The 23,724-nt window shown below is 35.5% G+C and overlaps 1 protein-coding gene and 1 long non-coding RNA gene across 2 annotated transcripts in view; one reads left to right on the forward strand and one right to left on the reverse strand.

Annotated features, from left to right (window-relative positions):
* LOC127529643 (uncharacterized) overlaps nucleotides 1-23,724 on the forward strand; it is a 744,809-nt gene that overhangs the window by 718,596 nt on the left and 2,489 nt on the right. The gene's annotated exons all lie outside the window — the stretch shown is intronic.
* c4b (complement 4B (Chido blood group)) overlaps nucleotides 1-23,724 on the reverse strand; it is a 104,606-nt gene that overhangs the window by 73,189 nt on the left and 7,693 nt on the right. Inside the window, exons 2-11 of the mRNA XM_051933689.1 lie at nucleotides 22,064-22,253; nucleotides 17,625-17,799; nucleotides 13,871-13,941; nucleotides 13,693-13,781; nucleotides 12,068-12,150; nucleotides 10,569-10,656; nucleotides 8,492-8,597; nucleotides 4,323-4,446; nucleotides 3,208-3,323; nucleotides 2,803-2,970 (exon numbers count right to left, since the gene is read on the reverse strand). Of these exons, the coding sequence (XP_051789649.1) occupies nucleotides 2,803-2,970; nucleotides 3,208-3,323; nucleotides 4,323-4,446; nucleotides 8,492-8,597; nucleotides 10,569-10,656; nucleotides 12,068-12,150; nucleotides 13,693-13,781; nucleotides 13,871-13,941; nucleotides 17,625-17,799; nucleotides 22,064-22,253 (1,210 nt within the window). The remainder of the gene's footprint in view (nucleotides 1-2,802; nucleotides 2,971-3,207; nucleotides 3,324-4,322; nucleotides 4,447-8,491; nucleotides 8,598-10,568; nucleotides 10,657-12,067; nucleotides 12,151-13,692; nucleotides 13,782-13,870; nucleotides 13,942-17,624; nucleotides 17,800-22,063; nucleotides 22,254-23,724) is intronic.

The following is a 23,724-nucleotide window of genomic DNA, read 5'->3' on the forward strand; positions in this document are numbered from 1 at the left end:
TGTCAGTGGAGCAGGACAAATACAGCAGTTTGTCGCTGAAGCTGCTCCTCTGTCTGGAGATGATTCTATTTAGTGGATGCAGTGGATTCTCCATAATTGATAGGAGCCTGCTGAGCGCCCTTCGCTCTGCCACAGATGTTAAACTGTCCAGCTCCATGCCAACAATAGAGCCTGCCTTCCTCACCAGTTTGTCCAGGCGTGAGGCGTCTTTCTTCTTAATGCTGCCTCCCCAGCACACCACCGCATAGAAGAGGGCGCTCGCCACAACTGTCTGATAGAACACCTGCAGCATCTTATTGCAGATGTTGAAGGACGCCAGCCTTCTAAGGAAGTATAGTCGGCTCTGTCTTTTCTTGCACAGAGCATCAGTATTATAAATACAAATAAGATGTAAGATACCTTTATTTTCAATGTACAATACAATGAAATGTCATCTGGAGCAATTCTATAGATGCCTTAGATAAAGGTATATATGAGCGGACTTTAAACTATAAGAAGCACAAATTTAAAAGTAAACATTAAACTTTGAGAAGCGCAGTTACTATGAATAGTTCCAGATGTACACAGAGTAAAAGTAAGGGTAAATATGTAAACATAAATAAATAATGAATGAATTCACAGCAAGAATTACAGTCAATGTAATGATCAAGAGTTCTACATGGGACATGTATAAGAGCGTGACTATGTGTGGTTGATGCAGAAGTTTAATTCAATCAGTGGTGGTTATGTTATTGGAAGGGTCAGTGATCACTGTGCATTCAATAGGCTGATTGCTTTGGGGTAAAAGTTGGTCTTCAGCCTGGTAGTGTGGGCATGCAATGCTCTACCATCCCCAAACATCAGTAACTCGATGAATCATTAATTACTTTGTGTTGTGATTATGCCATAATTATTAATATTTTGTTGTATTTTATCATTTTTGATCATTTCAGCATATTCATGTTTTGTTTCTTTCAACTTTAATAATATTTATTGTTATGATATTATTTATTGTTATGATAGTGATGTTATAATACTTCCACCTTTATTCAATTTTCATGACTATAGCAATGATGCTGGGCGCTACACGTGATGCTGTCAGGATCAGTATTTAAAATGGTGATGAGGAATACATAGTGTCCAAGTTTATTCATAAAATTAGGGAAAGCAACTTTGGATGTCAGGACTGTAGTATTGTTTTTTGTACTTGATTTATAGCTTATAATTTTGTTTAGATGGATGTTTTTTCAACTCTTCTGTCACTAGAGTCTAGACGATTCTTTCAGATCTTCCTAAAATTAGGTTTAAGTTTCTGGTCTTTTGCCATTTTCTCTCTCTTCAGTTTGAGCTTCAGAGTGCTCACTATGCTTCACTGTACCAGCTACTGAATTCATAGCAATAATTGCTTACACAGTTTCATCCTCTTTGTGCAAGAACACCAGTCTGTCTTTCTTAAAATATGGCATCTGTCATGAGTTAGCATTGTGGCTTCCCTGGCATCTCCATGTTTCATTTTACATTGTATTTATGATTGTTTATTTTATCATTATTAAGGTGGCATTATCACACCACCATTAAAAGATAGCTGATAATATTTTGTAACTATTTTTTCACAGTGATGGCCATGTTGTTTATGGTGGCTATACACATACACATACATTGCGTGACATGGTGGTTTCAGGGCAGTCCTAGCATAAGAACATTCATAGACCTTTCATGACATTTTTTTAAAATTGCTGTGTCAGATGTGTGAGCCAGTTATGATATTTACAATGCAAATATTAACATAATGTTTGCTCAAAGCATTGTCTGTTTAACTGCAAAACTGACCTCACTAATTAGCCACTATTGGTGGCTACTGCTCAGAATCACATTAATCTGGAATACAATGTTTATTATATGATTCTCAGTTACACAATTTCCTGATATAATATAATGTCATAAAGGATTTTGACAATTTCTAACAGATTTAATAGAATCATTTTATGAATTTTTATGATTATGATTACCATTCATTATTCCTAAAATGTGATGTTCAGAAATTACTGTTAAAGCATTTTGGTGCCCACCATATTTTACTCTTCATTCCAGTGACATTAAACATCATAAGTTCAAGAAACAATCATTGTTATCATCAAGTAAAAAACTAACTGGAAGACACTCTAAGTCAAGAATAGCAGAGCAATATAGGCAATCCTGAAGCTACCTGCTAAAGACACAGTAATCCATGCAGGCAGACCCAGAAAGGGCGTGGAGTTTTCTTTTTACTTTCGTTTTTTATTATATATTAAGCTGCTCTTACTATTAATTCCTTTTTAAGTTTAATAAATACTTTATTTTTGTCTGTTTCAGCCTGGTTAGACCAGATCTTGATAAAGAGCACCTCCAATGGGTTACAGTACATAACCTGCTTCTGCCATATTCAGTTTTTCCTTTGTAAAAACCAGAGGCTGCTTCTTCATTTTTATGGTCAAAAATTTAAATAGTACCTCTTTTGCATTTTTCGCCACTTATGCTGTCTTTGCCACTGGTTATAATTAAAATTTGTAATGATGTCTGAATGCAAAACAACTCCTAACCTTAATTAGTGAACACCATCTCCAAGTACAAAGTTACAATACAATTCTTCATGTCTTGTATTAGGATCACAGTGACATTAAGTGACTTGCTGAGTGTTCCACATTAAGGCAGAGAAATGGCAGTTTGAACTTTAAAACCCAATGCTTAAACCACTATAGTCCCAATAACCACTGTCTGTCTATTGAGTATAACTGCTAGTATTTACTCTTTTTAAAGAAACTGCAGAAAAATATCTGCTTTCACCTTGATGTTGAGGGTAGTAATGGTGTTTGGAAAGTTGACATCAATATTGAATGTCCCTTCTGAATTGGTTACTGTATTTTTTCTCTCAATCTCATTATTTTTGCTGGAAGCAATAATTTCTACTGGACATGTTGGAGCTGGGGAGCCATCAGGAAATGTGATCAGTCCCTATAAACACCAAAAAGAAAGCAAAAATCAGTAGCTTAACTTGAGAAATATGTGTTCTCACATGTATTTTATAGCTAGTTGCTCTTATTAACTTTCATGACTGGTTTTAATTATATTTTATTATTTACTCAAATACTACCTTAGACTATTCAAACTTTTTGCTGTCACTAAACATTAAAATGTGCTACTGCACATTGGAAACATATTTCCAACATGCAAATAATTGGTCACACTCACCGAGACCTTGAATGGGAAGCTTGGGACAAAATATTTCCTTGTCTTTGACAGGTCGACTTTGTAATGGGAACTGGTGAACCTGATGGTGTCCATGTCTGCCTCCTGCAATTCTCCGCCTTATTGTAGAAGAAGTAACACTATTAGTTGGGGTACAGACCAATTTAAAAAGAACGATAGTTTCTTTTTTTGTTTGCTTGCATTTTTGATGTCAAAGCTATGTTTAAGAACTTTCTCATTTATCCAATAGCTTGACCAGAACGTAATTAATATGAATTATGCCTTGCAGAAAATAATTGTACAAGAAGGCAGACACAGATGATTTCTTTCATTGTCAAGAAAAATATAATCAATATGCATGTGAGAAGTAGGCAATAAAATCCAAGAAAGTAAATATACAAATTAGTGTAACATTCAGGCTCAATTGGAAACTAAAACGAATTAGTTACAGTAACAGTTATAATAGAATAGAATTACATGTGTTAATAGAGTAAATAAAATATATGTTTTTAATACCAATTGAAAATATCATAAGAACAAATAGGCTAGTAGTGGTTAAAATACCTTTTAACGATATAAGATTCCAAATCATGTGATAAAAAATCACATGACTTGGGAGAGGTGTCTTTCTTGACTACACCTGGCACCTTCTGTACTTAGGCTGCCGAGGTAGCAGAACTCCTTTAGTTGCTTAATCTGCTGACCATATAGTGTACTTTGATTTCTAGAGCCTTATTCTCTTGGTTTAAATCATACCACTACCATTGTCTTCTTGATGTTATTTTTCATGCTGTACTTTTCAGATGCCTCAGCAAACCAATTTCAAGTAGATTCTCCAAGCTGCTAAATAACATTGCCTGGTCACTGGCAAGCCTAGTATTTATATCAGTTGTCCACCTTGTTCTGTACCTTCTAGTGTATCCTTTACTGACTCTGTTACGTGGATATTAAAAAGCAATTGTATATATTCTACATAAAAGTAAAGGTTGAAAATTGGATTATAAATTAATACTTAAAATTAATGCCTAATTATGTACATTTAATTTATGAATATCAATGGGAATGTATCCATCTGTAACACACACATATGGATAGAATGGAAATGATTTCTTACTTACTTGTTGTCTCAATGACCGTAACAGCAATGTAAAATCGGAAGCCATTTAGCTCCTCCATTTTCATTTGAGCCTTCTTTGCTAAGTCATCACTGTTTACCTCAAATCTAGCTTCACCGTCACGCACCTGTTTTCCAAACAAAGATGGGGTCCTGAATTAGACAGTGATCAGTCTTTAGCACTGTAATGCTGTTGCAGTGAAGTACAGTAAATAATACCAACTTCATGTAAGGAACGAAATAAATCATTTTATTGAACAAAATTACAGATAAACAGTACTAAATTTATCAAAAGATTCATTTACCAATTTTGAAGTGATTTTTTTTAATTCACAATTGTTGTAATAACAGTTTTTCAAACCTTATGTTCTCAACTTTATGTTCAATTTTACTTTTTTGTACTTATGTATACTGTTTTAGCTTGTTCTGATAACACCAGATGTTCAGTTTGTAAGGTCTACTTCTGGCTGGCTACGGCCAGGTAGTTTATAATCACTGTAAAAAGATGACTGGGCACAGTTCCTGGTATCCTTGCATTGGATTGAAGATCACATTTTTTCTCTCTCAACTATAATCATTATTTATTTATTTATTGCATTAGGAGTCATAGAAATGGATACTGTATTAGATCAATATTTATTGACTTTGATTCTTCGTTAACTTTTAATTTGTGGCTTTAGTGCTTGCTCTTCTAGTCTTTTTTGTTTTTCAAACCCTGCCTATTATTTGAAAATTCTTTGTCTCTCCCTTTCTGATAATTTTAATTTTCTGGTCAATCAAATCTGCCTGTATTCAGCTATTCTTTTTCCAACTGTCATTATTGTTGTGATGTAATGTAACTTATCCCAAAACTTAAGTGAATATGTATTTAGTTATTTTATTAAAAAAACTGAAACTTGAAACTTACAATTTCAACCAAGGTGAAACTTCTTCTATACCTGCGTGATTCCTTTTCACTCCAGAATATAATTTTAAGGACATAGGAATTATGACTTAATTTGTCATTACTATCTATGGATCTCAAAGGTTAATTTTCTATATGATTTTTTTTTTGAGTGGAGTTTTATGTTTTCTCTCCTGTGTTGTGAACTGTCAATATTTCAAATATAATGTTAATGGACTTCATGTTATTATGATTTGTTTAAGTAAATCATTGAAAGTGCGGTATTTTTACTGTTTGCTTAATATAATAATGTGTCTATGTACTGTATATAAAGGTACAGTTTATAAATTACTCTTAATACATTTGAAGTGTAAATACGTGCAAATGTTCTGTGCTCACAGTCAGTAAGAAGTTCAGTGCAAGCTTACCAGAGGGACCCAAACATTACCAGCATTCATAAAAAAAAAAACTTACCGTAATTCCTTTTTAATCAACTTCAAAATTCTGTCCTGAAGATGCCCTATGCTTGTCCCTGGGTTTTCCTTTACTCATTTTTGCTGCTCTATCTTTTTTTCTGTATTTAATCACAGTAGAAAATCTTCTTTCGATCTCAATTTTAATTTTGAGAACAAAAAGTCATAGAGTGCGAGATCTGGTGAATACAGAAGGTGCAAAGCAACAACCATATTACTTTTGATCAAAAACTCTTTGACTGACAATGGGGTGTGTGCAGGTGCTTTTTCATGGTGCAGAATGCAGTTTTGCATGCACCCAAGCTCTGGATGTTTTTTTCCTGATGCTTTCCCATAGTCACTTCAGCACTTTAATGTTAATGGCCTGTCCACTTGGAACAAACTCTTTATAAGCAAGTCCATAAGTGTTGGAACATGTAATCATCATTGTCTCTTGAAAGTCTGGTGGCTTGGTGGCTTGGAGAAAAAACACTGGTAAAGTCATCTACGCAATTGTAGAATAAATGACAGAAATGCACACTCAATCAACTCAGCATGATGCCATTTCGAAAACTTATTAATCAGACTTGAAGGCACACGATACTTAGTGGTATATTCAAGAAGTATATCCTGCTCCTGTGTTATTGATTAATTCTGGGAATTTTTTACACTCAACCCCTACCCCCCATTATAACTGAATCAAATTCATTCATCTTTGTAGCTTCTGGGGGTAATGCCTGATTCTGAACGGAACAATGTTAAAGTAATGGTAAATTTAGTCTAAAAATGGGAATCAATCATTGACCCGTTCTTCATACTTGTATTTTTATATTCTGGCTTTTATATTGCTTCGCCTTAACTTCCATTACTGTGTTTTTAGAACTTAGGATTTTTATATTGTTTGCTGTTTTCTTCTTTATTTTATTCCTGACATTTTGAACTTCGTATTTCTTATCTTTTTGCTTTGCTTGGCTTTGATTGTATTTTTGCCTCTTTTCTGCATAAATTTTAAAATTAAAAGATTATTTAAATTAATTGTCAATAAACCACTTAAATACTTCTCATTTTTGGGATTCACACTCTCTCTTTCTCTTATGGCCAGAAATCATAATGTCTTTGGTCCTACTGTAGGTTGATCCTGTACACCAGTTGATTGTTTCCCAAAGATGCAATCTGTTCCTCTGGTTCAATGGAGTGTATTAATATGCATTTCACACCATTGAGCGGGGCACTGAACACATTCATTTTAGACTCAGTCATGTTCATTTTAGACTTAAGTGTACAGTTCATTGCAATTATTTTGCATTCAGTATGTATGTTTTGTCCTCTCACTTGTTTTAACTCTGCCCCCTATCTAAAAATCACTTCTTTTACATGTCCTCATTTGGAACACTGAAACATTCAAACAGTTCAACTGCTTAATGGTATTGGAGAAGGAAAATATATTAAGCATCAAGATTTTGATGAGCAAGATGATTGAACAGAGTCCTTGCCTTTGCTCAGGCTAGACACATAACTACCTTCAGACACATGAGCTGGATCTCTTCTGCTGCTACAGGGCCAATACATTAGCAGCCTGTGGAGAACTGTCACTCTTTTTGACTGGTTATTCTTTTGGCTGTAGTGGTGGAGACTTTTAGAAGATCTAGCATGCTCTTTGACATAAGGAAAGCCAAAGATATTAAACTGAAGAACATCTCAAAAAAGCTTTTTGGTTGACCAGGTGTCTCAAATGTTTAATAATAAAATAAATTCTCCTTCAATTGATGTGTGATACTGTAACAAGAATGTAAGTTTAGTGTCACTGTGCTCTGTACAAGAAATTATTTTATAAATTCACTCACATGTGCAGGCCAAAGTTAGCACACAGGGGCTAGTCAGCATTTAGAAACCGCTAGTCTACGGTAGCAGTTTGGAGAATGAAGGGGACAACTGCGAAAATAGGCATTGTATTATTCCTGAGATGAAATTGAATCCTTTCCTTTCCTTGTTTGGAAACCAAAGAAGGGCCTACACGTGGAGAAGATAGTATATAAAATTTGGACAACAGCCAAACACTTCGAAGCCGACGGCTGAATAAGTGATATCGTCATTCGTCCCGAAAATCCTTTCAGAACAGTGATGAAAGATGGCAGACTGTATTGATCAAGATCCCACCTTGATAAAGTTTGTCATGGCTTCCTCATCTGTAATGTTATTTTCTCTTATGTGATTTTTACCGCCGTATCACTATGGGAGAGGTATTGCCTTTTAATATCATATCTTTATATTTTTCAGTTATTTAAAATGCCACATTTATAAAAGAACTTATTCCAATTAGGGAGCTTTATCGCCCCCTAAAGAAAACCGATATATAGTCTAATTCAACTCAGAATTGTGCATCCCCAGATTTCTCTTGACTTGGATTATTTAAAATATACCTGGTGAATTTGGTTGTCTGGCGCATGCCTTATTTTTCACCTATTTTAGGAGTGTCCAATGCTGAAATCTTTTTGGAATAATATGTTTTCTGGTTTATCACACAATATTGGAATCCCTATAATCTCTAACACTTTAACTGCACTATTTGGAGTAACCCTTGATGGGATAACACCCCTTAATGAATAATCTGTCATTCTACATTGCATGCACATTAATTTATTTTACTTAACTGAAAAAAGCTTGCATATTGTGATCTTTTTTAGTTAGCCAAAAAGGGAGTCATTTGCTTTACTTCTTACTACATTTATAATGGCTAACACGGTACAACACTCTAGTACTACAATCATCTACAGAGATACTGTTGTTATCTGGGTTTGCAGTAATGCGTTTTTAGGTTCAAAATTCTGATCTACTTACTGACTGCTGCTGCTCCAACCCTTTCAAGAAAGTTTGTTTCCCAAAGTCATCAATAATGGCAAAGCGAGCATGAGCCGAACCAGTTACTGGTTTCCCATAAGAGTATCTTTGTAAATGACAAAACAGAACAAAATTATGGTGAAAGAGGAGAACAACAATACTAAATACACCATTGAAACTCTTTGTGCCTTAATTTCGATGAAGAATCAATACTGTTAGAAATGCTAGTCCCAAAAAATGGAAGAATTTCAGTGATCACAATACAATATAAATAACTAGACAGTAATGGTGCACTGCACTATAACGTGCAGTGAATACACTTGACTTGACCATACTCTGTTGACCCTTGACCCTGACCTTCATTGACCATATATGTGTACAATGATTTAAGATATGAAGAGATGGGGGAAGTGACACAGAAGGTGGTAGGGATGAGAACGGCACCTGTACGCATGCACCACACGACCATCTGCTGCCCGCTGCCCGCTACCGAGAGTTGATTCTACAATAAAATAAAAAGAGTAATAATTCCAAAACTCTTCGTTTTTAATATAAAGCTGTAGTGCAGAGTTTCAGCGTAGTATATGTGTACCAAATTTCAGGCTACAGGTTATTTGATTTTTGACCTTGACCTTCCTGGGTTGGCCTTTGACCTTGGAGGTCAATCATCACCCCGAAAGCGTATAGCAGACATTACATAGTATATGTGTACCAAATTTTAGGTCAATAGGTCAAATGGTTTGTGAGCTACAGGTGACTTAAAATCCTGGACAGACAAACGGACAGCCACGGTAGCATAATATATAAGAAGAATTACACTAATCCATAATTTGATTAAACAGGGCTATTTAAAAAAATTAAAGTAAACAACCTTTTGCTCTTTGGCATGTTGATTATAATAAAAGTATGCACTCTTGGGATGTGATATTATAAAGCAAGACTAATACGGAAACATTTTTAGAAAGGCTGTCTCCTGTAATTCCTCCATTCAGCATACGGTATTATGGTATGGTATTATCTGACATTTCAGTGCTGTCTCATATATGTTACTCATCATTAAATGTATTAAACTGATTTACTGTATATGGACATTACCATAAAATTTAAATATTTCTGGTAATTTAAAGTCAAAAAAAGAATAAAAACAAAAAAAACTTTTTTACATTTTTTGTCTAACTGCAATTAGTTAACTGCTATAATCAGAAATTTTTTAAGATTTAGAGATACTGAAGGGGTCCAACATATTTTTTTACATCTTTTCTTGATTACTGCAATGCTTTGTTCGCTATGATGAACTGTTCTTCTCTTTTGCCTCCCTTCAGTTGGTCCAGAGCACTGCAGCAAGATCACTTGCAAGATCAAAACTACAAGGTTACATTACTCAAATGTTGGTATATCTCCTCTGGCTTCCAATTCAATTTAGAATACATTTTAAAATCTTGCTGATTACTTCGAAGGTGTTGAATAATTTAGCTTCTTCATCCATCCATCCATTCATCCATCCATTATCCAGCCCACTATATCCTAACTACAGGATCATGGGGGTCTGCTGGAGCCAATCCCAGCCAACACAGGTCGCAAGGCAGGAAACAAACCCCGGGCAGGGTGCCAGCCCACCGCAGTAGCTTCTTCATATGTCGCTGAATTGGTGATACCTTGCCAAACCACTAAGGTTGTCACATCAAGGTCTACTGGCTGTTCCAAAGTTTAGATTAAAGATGAAAGATGATGAAAGTGTTTTCTGTGATGACACGTAGACTTTAGAACAGCTTCCTGCAGGGTATTAGATTAGCTGATACGGTAGCCACTTTTACATCTTATTTAAAGATGTACTTTTATTGTTTAGCCTTTTTTAAATATACTTGGTTCTTAAGTAAATATATTTTATGTTTTATTTATTTTTGATGAAGCATTGCTTAAAACCTTGAGTCTTATGCGGACATATTTTGTTTGTTTCTGATATGTACAGCATGTTCAATGTGAAGCACTTTGTGCCAGCTATTATTATTAATTATAATCAATAAATGTTGGAAATATGCACCCAAAATGAAAGCAAAATGCAAAAAGTAAAGCTTACTGAACATCCAGGTTGAAAATGAAGGTTTCACTTTTGATATGGTAATACATCTCAACGGGCTTAATTTTCACTTCAAAGCTGGGTAACACTGTTAAAAATACAAGAAGTGGAGTGTGAATACATTTCCTTTAAATTAAGAAAGACAGGAGGGATGCAAGACCTGGAGTCTATTGCAGGAAATGTTCACATTTAGCAGGCAAAATACTGCACCAGTCTATCGTGAGAAACATGCATAGATGTGCATACATGCCCACAAACACACACACACTACTGAGCTAACATATATATATTTATATAGCGCTATATAAATGCAAAGAATTATTATTTTTATTATTATTATTATTATTATTACTTAGCTAACATAACTTAAAAGAGAAAAGTGGAGAAGCTGTAGAGAATCCAAGTGGATATGGACTGACTGTGAATTAAACTTTCCTCTTGATTTATGTAACAGCAACCCTAAATGCTGCACAATGCTGCTTATAAGGGAGAATTTAAGAGTTGTAGTGGACTCGACACTATTAACTGCCAGAAAGTGTTCAGAAGCCATTAAGAAGGCTTACAGAATGTTAAGTTATATAGTATGATGTGTGGAGTACAAGTCCAAGGAGGTAATGCTCAAACTTTATATCGCACTGGTGAGGCCTCATCTTGAGTACTGTATACAGTATTGGTCTCCAGGCCACAAAAAGGACATAGCAGCACTAGAAAATGTCCAGAGAAGAGTGACTAGGCTGATTCCAGGGCTACAGGGGTTGAATTATGAGGAAAGATTAAAAGAGCTGAGCCTATACAGTTTAAGCAAAAGAAGATTAATGGGAGACATGAATGAAGTATTTAAAATTATGAAAGGAATTAGTACAGTTTACGACTAGCTTTAAAAAGAGTTCATCAAGCACAATGGGACACTTGGAAATTTATTAAGGATAAATTTAGCATAGACCTTAGGTTGTTTTTCTTTACATAGAGAACCATAGACTCATGGAATAAGTTACTAAGTGGTGTGGTAGACAGTAAGACTTTATGGATTTTCAAAACTTGGCTTGATGTTTTTTTAGAAGTGGATAAGGCTGGTGAGTTTTGTTGGGTTGAATAGCCTGTTCTCATCTTGACTGTTCTAATGTTCTACTGTAGTTACCAATATCCATTAATCCATTGTCCATCCAGAGTCACAACTGACTGAGTCTATGACAGAGCACATTCATACACCAACCAATACTCACTTATATATGGCCAGTTCAGAGTCATCAGTTAATGTAACACTGACATCTTCTCAAAGAAAATCAACATGAAGATGGCAAGAATGTGCAAGGCTGCAATTGTAACCACCATGCTCCCAAGATAAATTAGATTAACAATTAATCCAGAAAAGCTGGTTTTATAAAGTACAAATTGGTAATATTTGGTAAAAATTAGCTTTTAACAATATATGTACAGAAACATATTATTAATGAAAAATAATGTAACGTGTTTCTTAATAGGGCAGAGAGTGTACTCACCCATCTTCATCACTTCAAACTGCTGAATAGATGCTGTTTCCTCAGCATCTTCATAATGCGCTTTAATCTTCCATGTGCCAGACCTGTGAGGGGAACAAGCAAAGGCTGCTATTAATGCCTGCTAAAGATATGATTTATTCCTTTATGTTGCTCTGTCCTATTACTTCTCATTTAGTCATGTACAAAGTGTCAGGTATCCATTAGGTACACTGACAGAATTTGTAATGCACTTTCACCAACTAGGCTTACAAAGAATAAATAATAAATATTTGGCTTGAATTAAATTCAGCCCTCTAGGTACAGTACATGCACTTCTCAATAAGGTGAAATGCACCATCAGTAGTATGCCATATTCAGAATCCATTGACTAACTAGTACGGTTCAATACATTTAGAAACAAATGTGCACTATTCTATTTCTTTAGATGCTTTCATTTGATTTATCTAAAGAAGCAGATTAGAACATAGACCTCACACTTTCCAAAATCAGGTAGGAATAATGAAGTATCACGACTGCATATATCCTCTATGTAGGTGAGCTGAACAGTGCTTGATGACACAGATACCCTCTCCTGTCTTGAATGTTCATGAGCTGACATATCGGGATTAATGAAGGAACCCGAAAATGCTGAAATGTAGTGGGAAGCTTTATTCCTTTCTCCCTAATGCGTAATTCACTTTCACTCAGTATTAAAGCAGTGATGTTTTGTAGACCCTTAAAATATATTTGTGGCAGTCTAGTAGTGGGGACAAAAGTTATATAACTGGCATAAATATTAAATTAGAGTGGTTATGTAGGAATTATTACTGTGTTTGATTTATTGTTAATATAATACATCAAAATACTGGGGTTTATCTGGGTTTATATACATACACATTGGGGACAGCTTAAAGGCTCAGGTGATGGTGATTTCTCACCCAAACACAGGATAGAGCTATTTACTAAAACCTTGTCTCTTCTTATCTCTGCAGTGCAGAAGATTGATGGCTTTACCACCTTTAAGATCACTTTGGCGTCCATCCATCCGGACCTGCCTCTTCCTGCTGGCATTCCACCATCTTGAGTCAATCGCTCTTCAGACTTGTGTGTGTAAAGACATTTCTTTTCTTTCTAACGTGTCTGTAATCCACGTTTTTGTTTTCAGATACACAGAGTTTGCCTGAAGGTGTCCCATCTCTTTTTGATTGATTGAGGTTTCTCTTACAATACTTAACAGAACTGTTTTCACAACAGACAACTGAAGTATGACAATGAAGTATGTAGTGTGTTAGGAAATAGGTGAATAAAATATTGCTGGATCACATACATTACAACCTTACTGTACATGGCATACAAGAAAGGAAACCAAGGGCAACCAGGGAGAATATGAATAAGAATAAGTCAACAGACATTCAATAGAAAGGAACGAAAAGAGATGACATCAAGGTGAGTCTAGGAAAATCACGAAAACAAGTTCTGAGTAATTTAAAGCAGGAGGTTCTGTGATATTTGGACGGATGTTTGTTTTTTCTTGTACTGTTCACCATATGGTTACAGTAGAGTGAAGTATGGCATCACGTCCATATTTGTTTTGTATTACAGCTTGATGATATACCACCACACAACCAGACAGATCCAAAACTCACTCTGCAACATCTGGAATAGTAATTTTCATTTCCACAATTCCATCCTTGTGTTTTTTGGTCTCTTTCAAAACTTGGTAGCCTTGTGAATTCTGCAGAAGAAAAGAAAATAACAAAAAGGTGTAAGGTGAAAGTAAACAGTACTTTAATAAAAGAAAGAGAAGAAAACAGGCATACTTACAATCACATAAATGTAAACCAAGCTGTCTACTGCTCTTAAGGCGTGATCAAGGGTGAAAACCCGGAAAAACACTGCACAATAGAAAGGAAATGTTAATGTTCACTAAATAATGGACAAAACAGAAGAAAATTTAGCCTAATTTCGGCATTACAATTAGAATTACATTTATGTGAAGTCTTTTCTGCTTGTGTTTTTTTTTTCTGTTTGCTTTATTCCATTCATGCATTTTCAAACCAACTTAAAGGATACGTTCAGTATTCAGTAAGTTCAGCATTTTCCAAATAAAAAATGATTTTTTCATAATCATGAAGTACATGAATTTGCTCCATTAAGATGCATTATTAACTGAAGGATAATTTATTAATTATATAAAGAATTCATACATTGTAGCAGGAGTCAAACATTGAGTATCATGAATAGTGGGGATCATTTTAACTGTGCATCTGGAAAATTGGAAAGAGGGTTACACTGTATACAATAACAACTTCCATTTTCAGTGTCAAGGAAGCCCCACTCGAATACATGTGACTCTGCTCCCACCTGACACCATCAACTCTGCATCTTCTACAACAAAAGAAGATGCCAGCAGAAAGCTGTCCTCAGGCAGCCAAGAGCAGAGCTGAAGGACACAGACAGACTGAGTAACAATGGTCTCTCTCTGTTCAAGGCGTTATGTCTCTGCAATCTTAAAATGCTTCAATTAAATGGGGTTCTAACTAGCTAGGACCCCAACATTTTTCATGACTGTTTACCTTTTCTCCACTGCCTTACAACGAGGCTCAATGTAACACCAAAATAAACATGAGAGAAAAGGTGTAAAACATAAAGAATATGTCCTCATTGAATCAACCATAATTCCAGTTTTAGAAAACATGCCTTTCACATTTCAGAGGCATTTTTATGGCAAAAAAGTTAAAAGAAACACATTTTTGTCAGAAATTCATTGTAGTGTGTTTCCATAGTGGAAGCATACATGTTGGCAACACAAATTAAATGGTGCAAAATGGAAGTGTACAGCACATGTTTGCAGCTGTTTGGGAAAATTCTACCTTTCAGCTAAAATTGTTCAACATTATGAGTACCTGGAATGTGTGAAATAATGAAGGATGGGTGTTTGAAGATTCTGGCATCGATTGCTTCTTCCAGTTTAATCTTAGAAAATGAATGATTATGGCTGAAAAATTGTCCCCAATCACTTAAATGAATCACAGCATCAAATGAGAAGTGTTCTAGCTGCAGTAGCAGTAAAGCAATCATTGCATTTCTCTCTCTTCCTCTCTTTCACTCCTTCTGTCCCTCCCTGAAACTCTTTCTTTATTTGTCCCACAATCGATCTGTTGAATGTCCTCACTGGGGTATTCTGGGGAGTTTTTTTATTGATTTTATTTGAGGAAAACAACATTCCATACACTCAAGTTCAACTTAACAAACCAGACTATACTTTTACAGATCATTTTTACTAGTTTGTTCCTCACTGGGGCATTCTAACTCATTCATATTAGGTTTAGCCATAGGTATAAGAACTTGCCAGTTTAAATCAAATTACTTTCAAAGCACAATTACAACTGGAGCAATTCTGAAACTATCTACAAGTAACCACGCTTGTTGGCATGAAAAGTTGTAGCACATATTGAGAGAAACAAAATGAAGTGCGCAACCAAACTTCTTTAAAGATGCTTTGTTTGACTATACAATGTAATTCTGCAAGTAATCCAAATTCAGTCTGAGCATGTCTAGATATCTATCCTAAATGTGCCCCACAGGCACAAAATTAATAAAAATAAATCTGCCAGTCAACTGGAACCTAGTTGCCTACACCAACAGCATGGTTACCTGTGAATTCATCAGATCAGAATAGAGAGAAATAGAAAAGAAAAAAGTGTAGCTGTGGCTTTGTGCACAATTATCACTGCCCTATCTGTATACACCAGTGGACATGAGAGAAGAACCAAGATAGATGGAGTAAAGATGTGGAGGGTTTTAATGAAAAACAGCAGCTTGACATTTTTAAGATGTCAAGTGGCATGTCCGATAACTTATGCCAATGTAAGTGTGCAAGAAAATAAATGCTTGAGGCTTACAGTTTCTGTCAGAAAATGTGAAGCAATCAGACTGTATTGGTTGACAACAGTCTCACGAAGCTCTTATTATCTGCCACCTTGCTTTGTTTTCATCGGCAAGCTGATCATTCTTGATTTTTAATGCAGAGATATAACTCATAATGAAGTTTGCATAAACAGTGATGTTGCATTCAGTATGTCTGTATTATATTTAGGACAACATATAAAAGGGAATTAAATGTGAACAATTTCTGATTCCATGTGTTTTCTTACTGTTCACACTTCTTTAAAAAGAATTGTCATCCATGAGTGAAAAAGTAGGTAGCATTGTGAACATAGCCTTAGTTTGGCACTTATTTATTTAATTTTATTCATATCACTTTATTGTTGTGTAACACTCTTGTGACTTAGATTGCTTGTATGAATTTCAACTTGTAATGTAATGACATAAATAATTAAACCATATATCACTTACATAAATGAGCACACAAATTAGGTTGAGCAGACATTAAAATAGAACAATCATAATAATCATGACAAGCAGACTCTAGCACAGTGATATATTGTCCTGTTGTAATCCTACCCTTTTAAATATTATTATTGTATTATTACAGTTTAGGGTAACACTTTAGGCAGTACAAAAATGCATCTATCATTCATTTACTCATATGTAACAAGACCTTAATAAAGATTATTTTCTGGTATTAATAACACAAAGCATCAATATATACGCTTGTATAAGTCGGGTCTTGAAACCTGAAAAATCGTTCATAAAATCAGACCCCGACTTATACGCCTATTCAAAAATACAATTAATTTTTTTTTTTACATCTTCTTGCCTCCTCCAATCTCTCACCACTTTCTCAGATACGTCGAAATGTGTTGCAGCAGAGCAGTTACCAATTTCTTTCACCACTTAAATTTAAAATCAGAATCAGCTTCATATTTACCTCTGATCGAACACTCCATCGTAGATAAGGGATGCTCTTACGATAAAGTTGTTTGAGGGTGTGAGATACACAAAACAGAAAACAGTGCAAACGTCACTTCAGAAGAGTTTGGGTATTAATTACTGTGTGGTCACGTAGGCACAATACATAGAAAAAAATGCAGTGTGCTCCGTAGTTACTGTTTCAGGTGGGCATTAGCATATTATTATCTCTTAGACCAATAGCGTGAGTTTTCTGCATTAGACTTAAATGACCGACATTATAAAATACCAGAAATTATACTGTAAATCAAGCCCCGACTTATCCACGGGAGAACTTAAACGAGTATATACAATATTCATCTCTCCAATATGACCTATGAAAACAACTTCTCTTTGGAATGGTCCAAGATGGCTTAAGAGAGACATATTTCTTTTGATATTGCATACTCGAGTATATGATCTGTGAATCCTTCATATTCATAAGTAATTTTACTAGCATATCAAATGGTCTTAATAAGTCACACTGAACAGAGGTATAAAAGTTATCTACTGATGTTTCACAAGTGTACTCAAGACCAAAAGAAGCCTTTGTTAAGGTCTTGTTACATAAGAGTAAATGAGTAATAAATGCATTTTTGCAGTACCTAAACTAAAGTGTTAACCAATTTAAAAGAAGACAAAAAATCAGGTATATGCAGAGGAATTAGTTTAATCAGCCCTGTTATGCCATGATAATTATTAAGGGTGAGAAAGAAGACATTACCGTTTTCATTAGGAGTGTAGATAGGCTGCTTTGTCTGAATAAAAATGTACCCTCTTTTCCTTGAGAGGAGAACCCGAGTCAGCTTCCTTTCTGCATTGGGGATTTCTGCTGCAAGCATTAGATAAGGGACATCATTTTCATATACTTTCAGGTCTTTAACTTTCTTATAGTCCACCTGTGAAGAATCACACAAAACAGTAAAATATAAAGATGTTTGTGACTACAGTTAACAAATACAACAAGACAGAAACAATAACTTATCCAGAACAATTATGCTAATGTCATCTCTGCATTAAATAAAGATGATGTTCATTTGTTGTTGTTTAATATTTGTCTATTGGCTGTCCTGAAATTAAATCCTCCTAGTCTTGTTCGGCGTTGTCAATAAGGGTTTGCAGTACATTTAAGGTCCAATGCAATTTTACATCATTTTGCATAAAAACACAAAAAAAAAAACAAATCCAAACAACAAACGTGTGTTTAAAAATCAGAGAAAGTAATATTCAGGTACCGATTGTCATCTGCATGACAATGTGATCTGTAGCCAGTGTCATCTAAGGGACTCTATGGCACTCCCTGAACAAATTATACAAGCAGGAGACGTAGGTGAGCAAAAAAGGTGGCTTTAAAAAACACAGCAGGAGGTAATACATCCAGGAGTTATAATAATAAAAGCTACAAATATAACAAACACTTTGAGCTTCTCTGGGCGTAACTAATTCAACATGCATTACTCTTTCTAGTCTTATGGTCATGGGTCTACTCCCACCATGAAATGCTAATGAAACTCCTGATTTTCTCCCTCTTTTTCTCCATCTTCTTCATATCATCCCAGGAGTTCTTCCAAGTTCTTCAGGGTCAGACGTAGCCCTACAAAAACTAAGGGATTGCCTACCCAGAGCTCCCTCTCGTAACCCTAGTTGTCTCTTCCAGACTGCTTTCCCACTTTCAGTAAAAGACAAGATAGTCCTCCTAGGGCCTTACTTATAAAGTTTACGTATGCATAAAAAGAGGCTCAAAACGTGCGTACGCAACTTTCCATGCAAAAGTCAGATTTCTAAAACATGCGTATATTAATTGCACTCATATTGCAATAAGGGCACCTAGCAAGAATGAAAACTGCTTTTGTTAAATGGATGCTGTTACATTCCTTCAATGCAAAGTTATCTGTGATGTCATGAGGTGGCTGAGAAACCTTGTCTCTCCCTTGCCTGTGTCGGCCCGTGAATCATTTATTTTGAGTCAAAATATCTTTGACAGATGTGGAGGCTCACTTGTTAGTAAGGTAACTGGCTGAACCCTTAGTTTTTCCCATGGCCTGTGCTATTCATTGTAACAGACGTTACATCATTGCATGTGTCAGATGATAGTGGCGACCCTCTCAAATGCTGGCACTTTATGCTCTCAGTTGATACTCTTGAATGCAGGTGGCAGAGTCTTGAACAGTCAGCAATGAGACTGCTCTACCAGCCAATGAAGTTCTGTGGTATCGTAATTGCATATAAATGAGATTTTATTAACGTGCTCCATATATGGTTGTTTCAGGATGACATTAGACACACATGTCCATATTCATATTTACAAGATGATTGTGATTTATAAAAGGTAAGACTAAGCCACTCCACTTCTCTCAAGGAAAGCTTTGTCCATCTTCCACTCCGGACACCAACTCACCTGGGTGAGATGGAGTAGCTTCTTTTATTCTGGACCCAGGAGTACTTCCAGTACTAGGACATGGCCTAGGGGAAGCACTTCTCGGTCAGGGGGAGGTCTCCTAAAACAAGGATTATAAACAAGATTATCAACAAGGCTGCGCTCTGGACTCCAACTCCCAGCATTCCCTGTGGATATTCGACTGGATGTCCAAGCCTAGGGATGCTCCCATCTAATATGATGGGGGAGGAAGTACTCTGAAGCTGTTGTCTTCCCCAGTTCTTCCATTGTACTGGCCTCCTAGCCAGGTAAGAGCAGATGGGTGCCATCTATTACAATATTTTTTGAGGGGTCACTTTAAATGAATTTCCACTCATTCAAATCATTTTTGGATGTGTTTTAATGTAAATTATAGACAAATGCAGCATTCTGTTTAGAAAATTACAATTTTCAAATCATGGAAAACACTCACAAATAGGTAAATGGATTACTGCTTCTTTTCGTACAAAAAGCCTGAAGTGAAGGCCTTCAGTGTAAGCCATATTTGTGTTACTAAACAAAAACTGCACTTACTGCTATGTTATCTAGAGTTTTAATGAAAACTGCTGACATTTGCAACCAGGGAGGATTGTGCAACTTTCACATGACATCCACAGTCAACACTGAGGCTGAGGCTGTTAAATACTTTGAGAAATTGTATTTTTTCCAATCGTATATTACTGAGCTACATTGTAGCACATTACTCAGTAATATTGCCTCACAGCTCCACATTGAATGTGTGAATCCCAGCGCAGAAGCTACATGTTCTTTTCATACCTGCCTGGTTATTGCCAGGCATTCCAGTTTCTTTTCCACTCCCAAAGACATGCAAGTTAGCATAAACTTTTAGTTATAAGTTGGCATAGCATTAGTGAGTCCAGCAGAGGTGAAAAAAAATGATGCTTCCATAATCTGCTCCTGCTTTGGGCCTGATGCTGCTGGGATAGCCTCTGACTTGTCATTTGACACCTGAGACTACATTTCATTAACATATTCAGAAATTGAGTGATGTTTTGTATGAACAAGCTGCAGATGTTCTAAAAGTATTCTGCTTGTGTTATGGTGTATAAAATCTGTACATTTTGGTTTCCATTATATTTTGTTCGAGACAAGACAACAGATGAACTAAGACAAATGACAAATCAAAGCAGGTTTTCTTACACCTCACTTTTAGAACAGCTGTTTCCAACATTGAAAGGAAGACATTTCTGGTGGCTTCAATTACTTTATAACCTGGGGAAGGAAGCCTGAGCTGATACCTCAGGCTATTGATTACTTTATGGATGGACATCTGGGGCAACAATTGGGTTTATGGCCTGGGAAGGGGAAACTGAGGCAATTTCAAAGAACTTTATTATCTAGGAAAGAGTTTGAGCAAAATTCATTAATCACATTGACAGCCAGCCAATCAGGTGCATGTGTTGTGAAACCAAAGCATGGCATTTCATAATAAATATGCCTTGGTTTGGAAGAGGAGAAGAAGCAGAAAGAAGGAGCAGAAGGAGGAGAAGAAGAAGGAGAAGAAGAGGAACAGACGAAGATGTCACTGGTCGTCAGAAAGGCATCATGAACATCGATTGCTAAATCAAACGCCTCCCTGGGACATTCATCCTTGTCATCTGTAACTTTTTCGTAAGCTTTTCCTAAAGACTATATATATTCAGACTTTCCTATCAGTACCTATTTTCTATTATTCTTTGTTCCAGTGGTATTATTATTATTCTTGTAATAAATACCATGCTGCTTTTAACTTTCTATGCTTTGTCTTAATGTCTGGAGTGATTGAATTAATAAGTTAGATTTCTTTGAGCACCTGGTGTAGCCAGATTTGTTGCCATTATTTCTGTGCTGCGAAGTTTATAAGGCTGAGAGTGAGGGCGCCACTCAATAGAAGGGACAGTACGATAAAAAGAAGGTATTCTTGGCTGATAAATGGCCTATAGTCAAGAGTGCTGTGTCTTTGTATGTTTAAATGTATTCTTGTAGACCAAAAGTAGTATTTAGGTCTGAGATATCACCAAAACATCGTATGTTGTTCGTGCCGATAATAAGTAAGTTTCTTGAAGTGCTGAGTGACAGGCTGATGTGTGGTTTAAAGTGCTAAGGGTTAATCAGCTTGTGTGTGTCATTCATGGGGCACTGTTGTGGTTAGGGTCTGTGTGTGTGTGTGTGTGTGTGTTTATCTATGTGTGTGTGTGTTCATTTTAAACTGCAACAGTAGACCAACCCGATAATGAACTTGACGAGAACATTTACCCTTGAGAAAACAGGTAAAGGGTAAGTAGAGGGAAATACTATGATAATACAGCTTGTTTTTCAAGGAGTATGTTTTTGATTGCTTGAAATTAATTTTAGTTGAATGGTTATTTATTCTAAATAGTTAAGAATATTGAAAATTAATTTGAGCTAAATACTTTTTATTCTGTGAAAATATAATGATGTTACATTCTACGAGAGATGTTCAAAAAGTTTCTGCACTTTTTTTTAAACTCTATTTATTAAAAATTTCAAAAACAAATTACATCACTTTTCTACATTGTCACCTTACTTTGTGATACAATTTTCCCAACTTTTTAATGCCCAATAGCTACTCCCACATTCACAAAAGTGTGGGAACTTTTTGAATATCCCTCGTATAAAAGAACAATCTTAGAAGTAGTTAAAAGGTAAATTCTGAACATGTTTACATTACATTCCTTTACTTTCTCCATTTGCCTTTTCTTACAACTCTTCTGGATCATTCATACCTGCAGAGTGACAGTTCCGTGAGATTTTGATTTTCCCAGAGTAATTTCTTTAATTTGTGAGCATATTGTCTTGGAGTTCTCATCTTCAAAGTATACTTTGATGGTAGTATCCTGATAATTGTCTTGGATTTGAATGGCCACAGTCTCATCTACTCCAAGGTGCACTACATTTGGGGCTGCTATGAAGAACCTAGAGGAGTAAAGCAGTGATGGGAAAAAGTGAAAATCTTTTAATTCCAAAAGCATATAAAGTATGGTATACTATTCAAAGGTAACTTTGTTACCCAAAGTTGCTAACTTGTCAGGTAATGCTGACCTCTCATCTCACTCTATAGGTCTGTAGATTTATAGAGTCATTAATGTCACAGAACACTGAAATTCTTACGTGTATGAACTAATTAACATGCAGCTTGTCACCACTCTCTGTCATGTTAATTAGTGACTATGACAATCTTACTTTGAAATTTACAACAGCTTACAACACCATCTACCATTATAAAGTAAGATAGAAGTGGCATTTTCTAGGTGTGTTTATATAAAATGCAAAGCATGTGTTGGCATTGGCATGTCATTGTCGAATCTGTGGACCATTTTCATTGAAATTTTCAATTGAAAATTTTACATTTTTCAAAAATTACCATATAAAAACTATTGGCAAATTTAGCTGAAAACAGAGAAACATTATTTGCAACTTTATTTACCAAACAATTTACTCTTTAAATTTATCTTGAGAGAGGTTATTTTATGAAACTTATTTATATCTGTTTGTTTGATAAAGCAAATACCGGTAATCAAAAATTAACTGACTTGAAACAGATAACCAAGTCCCTGAACACATTTGAATTTACACCATATACATATTTTCTAACTTGTTTCTTTTGGTCACATTGTATTTGTAGCAATGCAATAATTGAATAATGGGTTATCATTGCTTTCTGAAAAAAAATAATTGAGCTAATCCTTACTTCATTTGTTTGGATAAATAAGCAAATAGTCATGAACAGATTGAGGTGGTGTCCGGGACTAGGAGTCCCAAACATGAAAGGGTTCCAAAGCACATAGTTCCAAGCACTTCTAATAATACCTACTAAAAGGGGATATCACTGTCAAACCCCAGCTACTAATAAGGGCTATCTCAAAATCTTTATAAAATAAAAGATGTATCCTTCACAAATGGTATACCAAACACAATATAGTTGCACAATTTGCCTGAAACGGGAAGGCAATCTGAATCAAACAAGTCTCAATACAGATTATAAAAACAAGGTAAAAAAAACAGAGCAAAAAGTCAAAAAATCAGACATCCAAATAATTCACAGAAATCACATTAAACATCGGTACACTCACCAACTCCCTAGCATATTCACAATGAACTACCAAGAATTGTGGGAGACTCTCTGGATTTATAGGGGTGGAGAGCATTTCCTGGCAGTGATTGGCAGGTGGCCCTGCCTCTTGGGGGACCACCCACAAAACACATGGAACATAATATAGAATAGTGTACATAATCAACAAAAGTTACATTTACACAATCAAAAATGAACAAAAGAGGCAAAAACCATGTATTCTGAGACATAACAAGTGGTAGTCATGATCTGTTTTATATTTTTTCAGCCTTTTCATTGGCCGCTAAAAATAATGGGGATATAATTTTGGAGGTT

The sequence above is a fragment of the Erpetoichthys calabaricus genome, chromosome 1 (assembly GCF_900747795.2).
Source record: "Erpetoichthys calabaricus chromosome 1, fErpCal1.3, whole genome shotgun sequence".
NCBI lineage: Eukaryota > Metazoa > Chordata > Cladistia > Polypteriformes > Polypteridae > Erpetoichthys > Erpetoichthys calabaricus.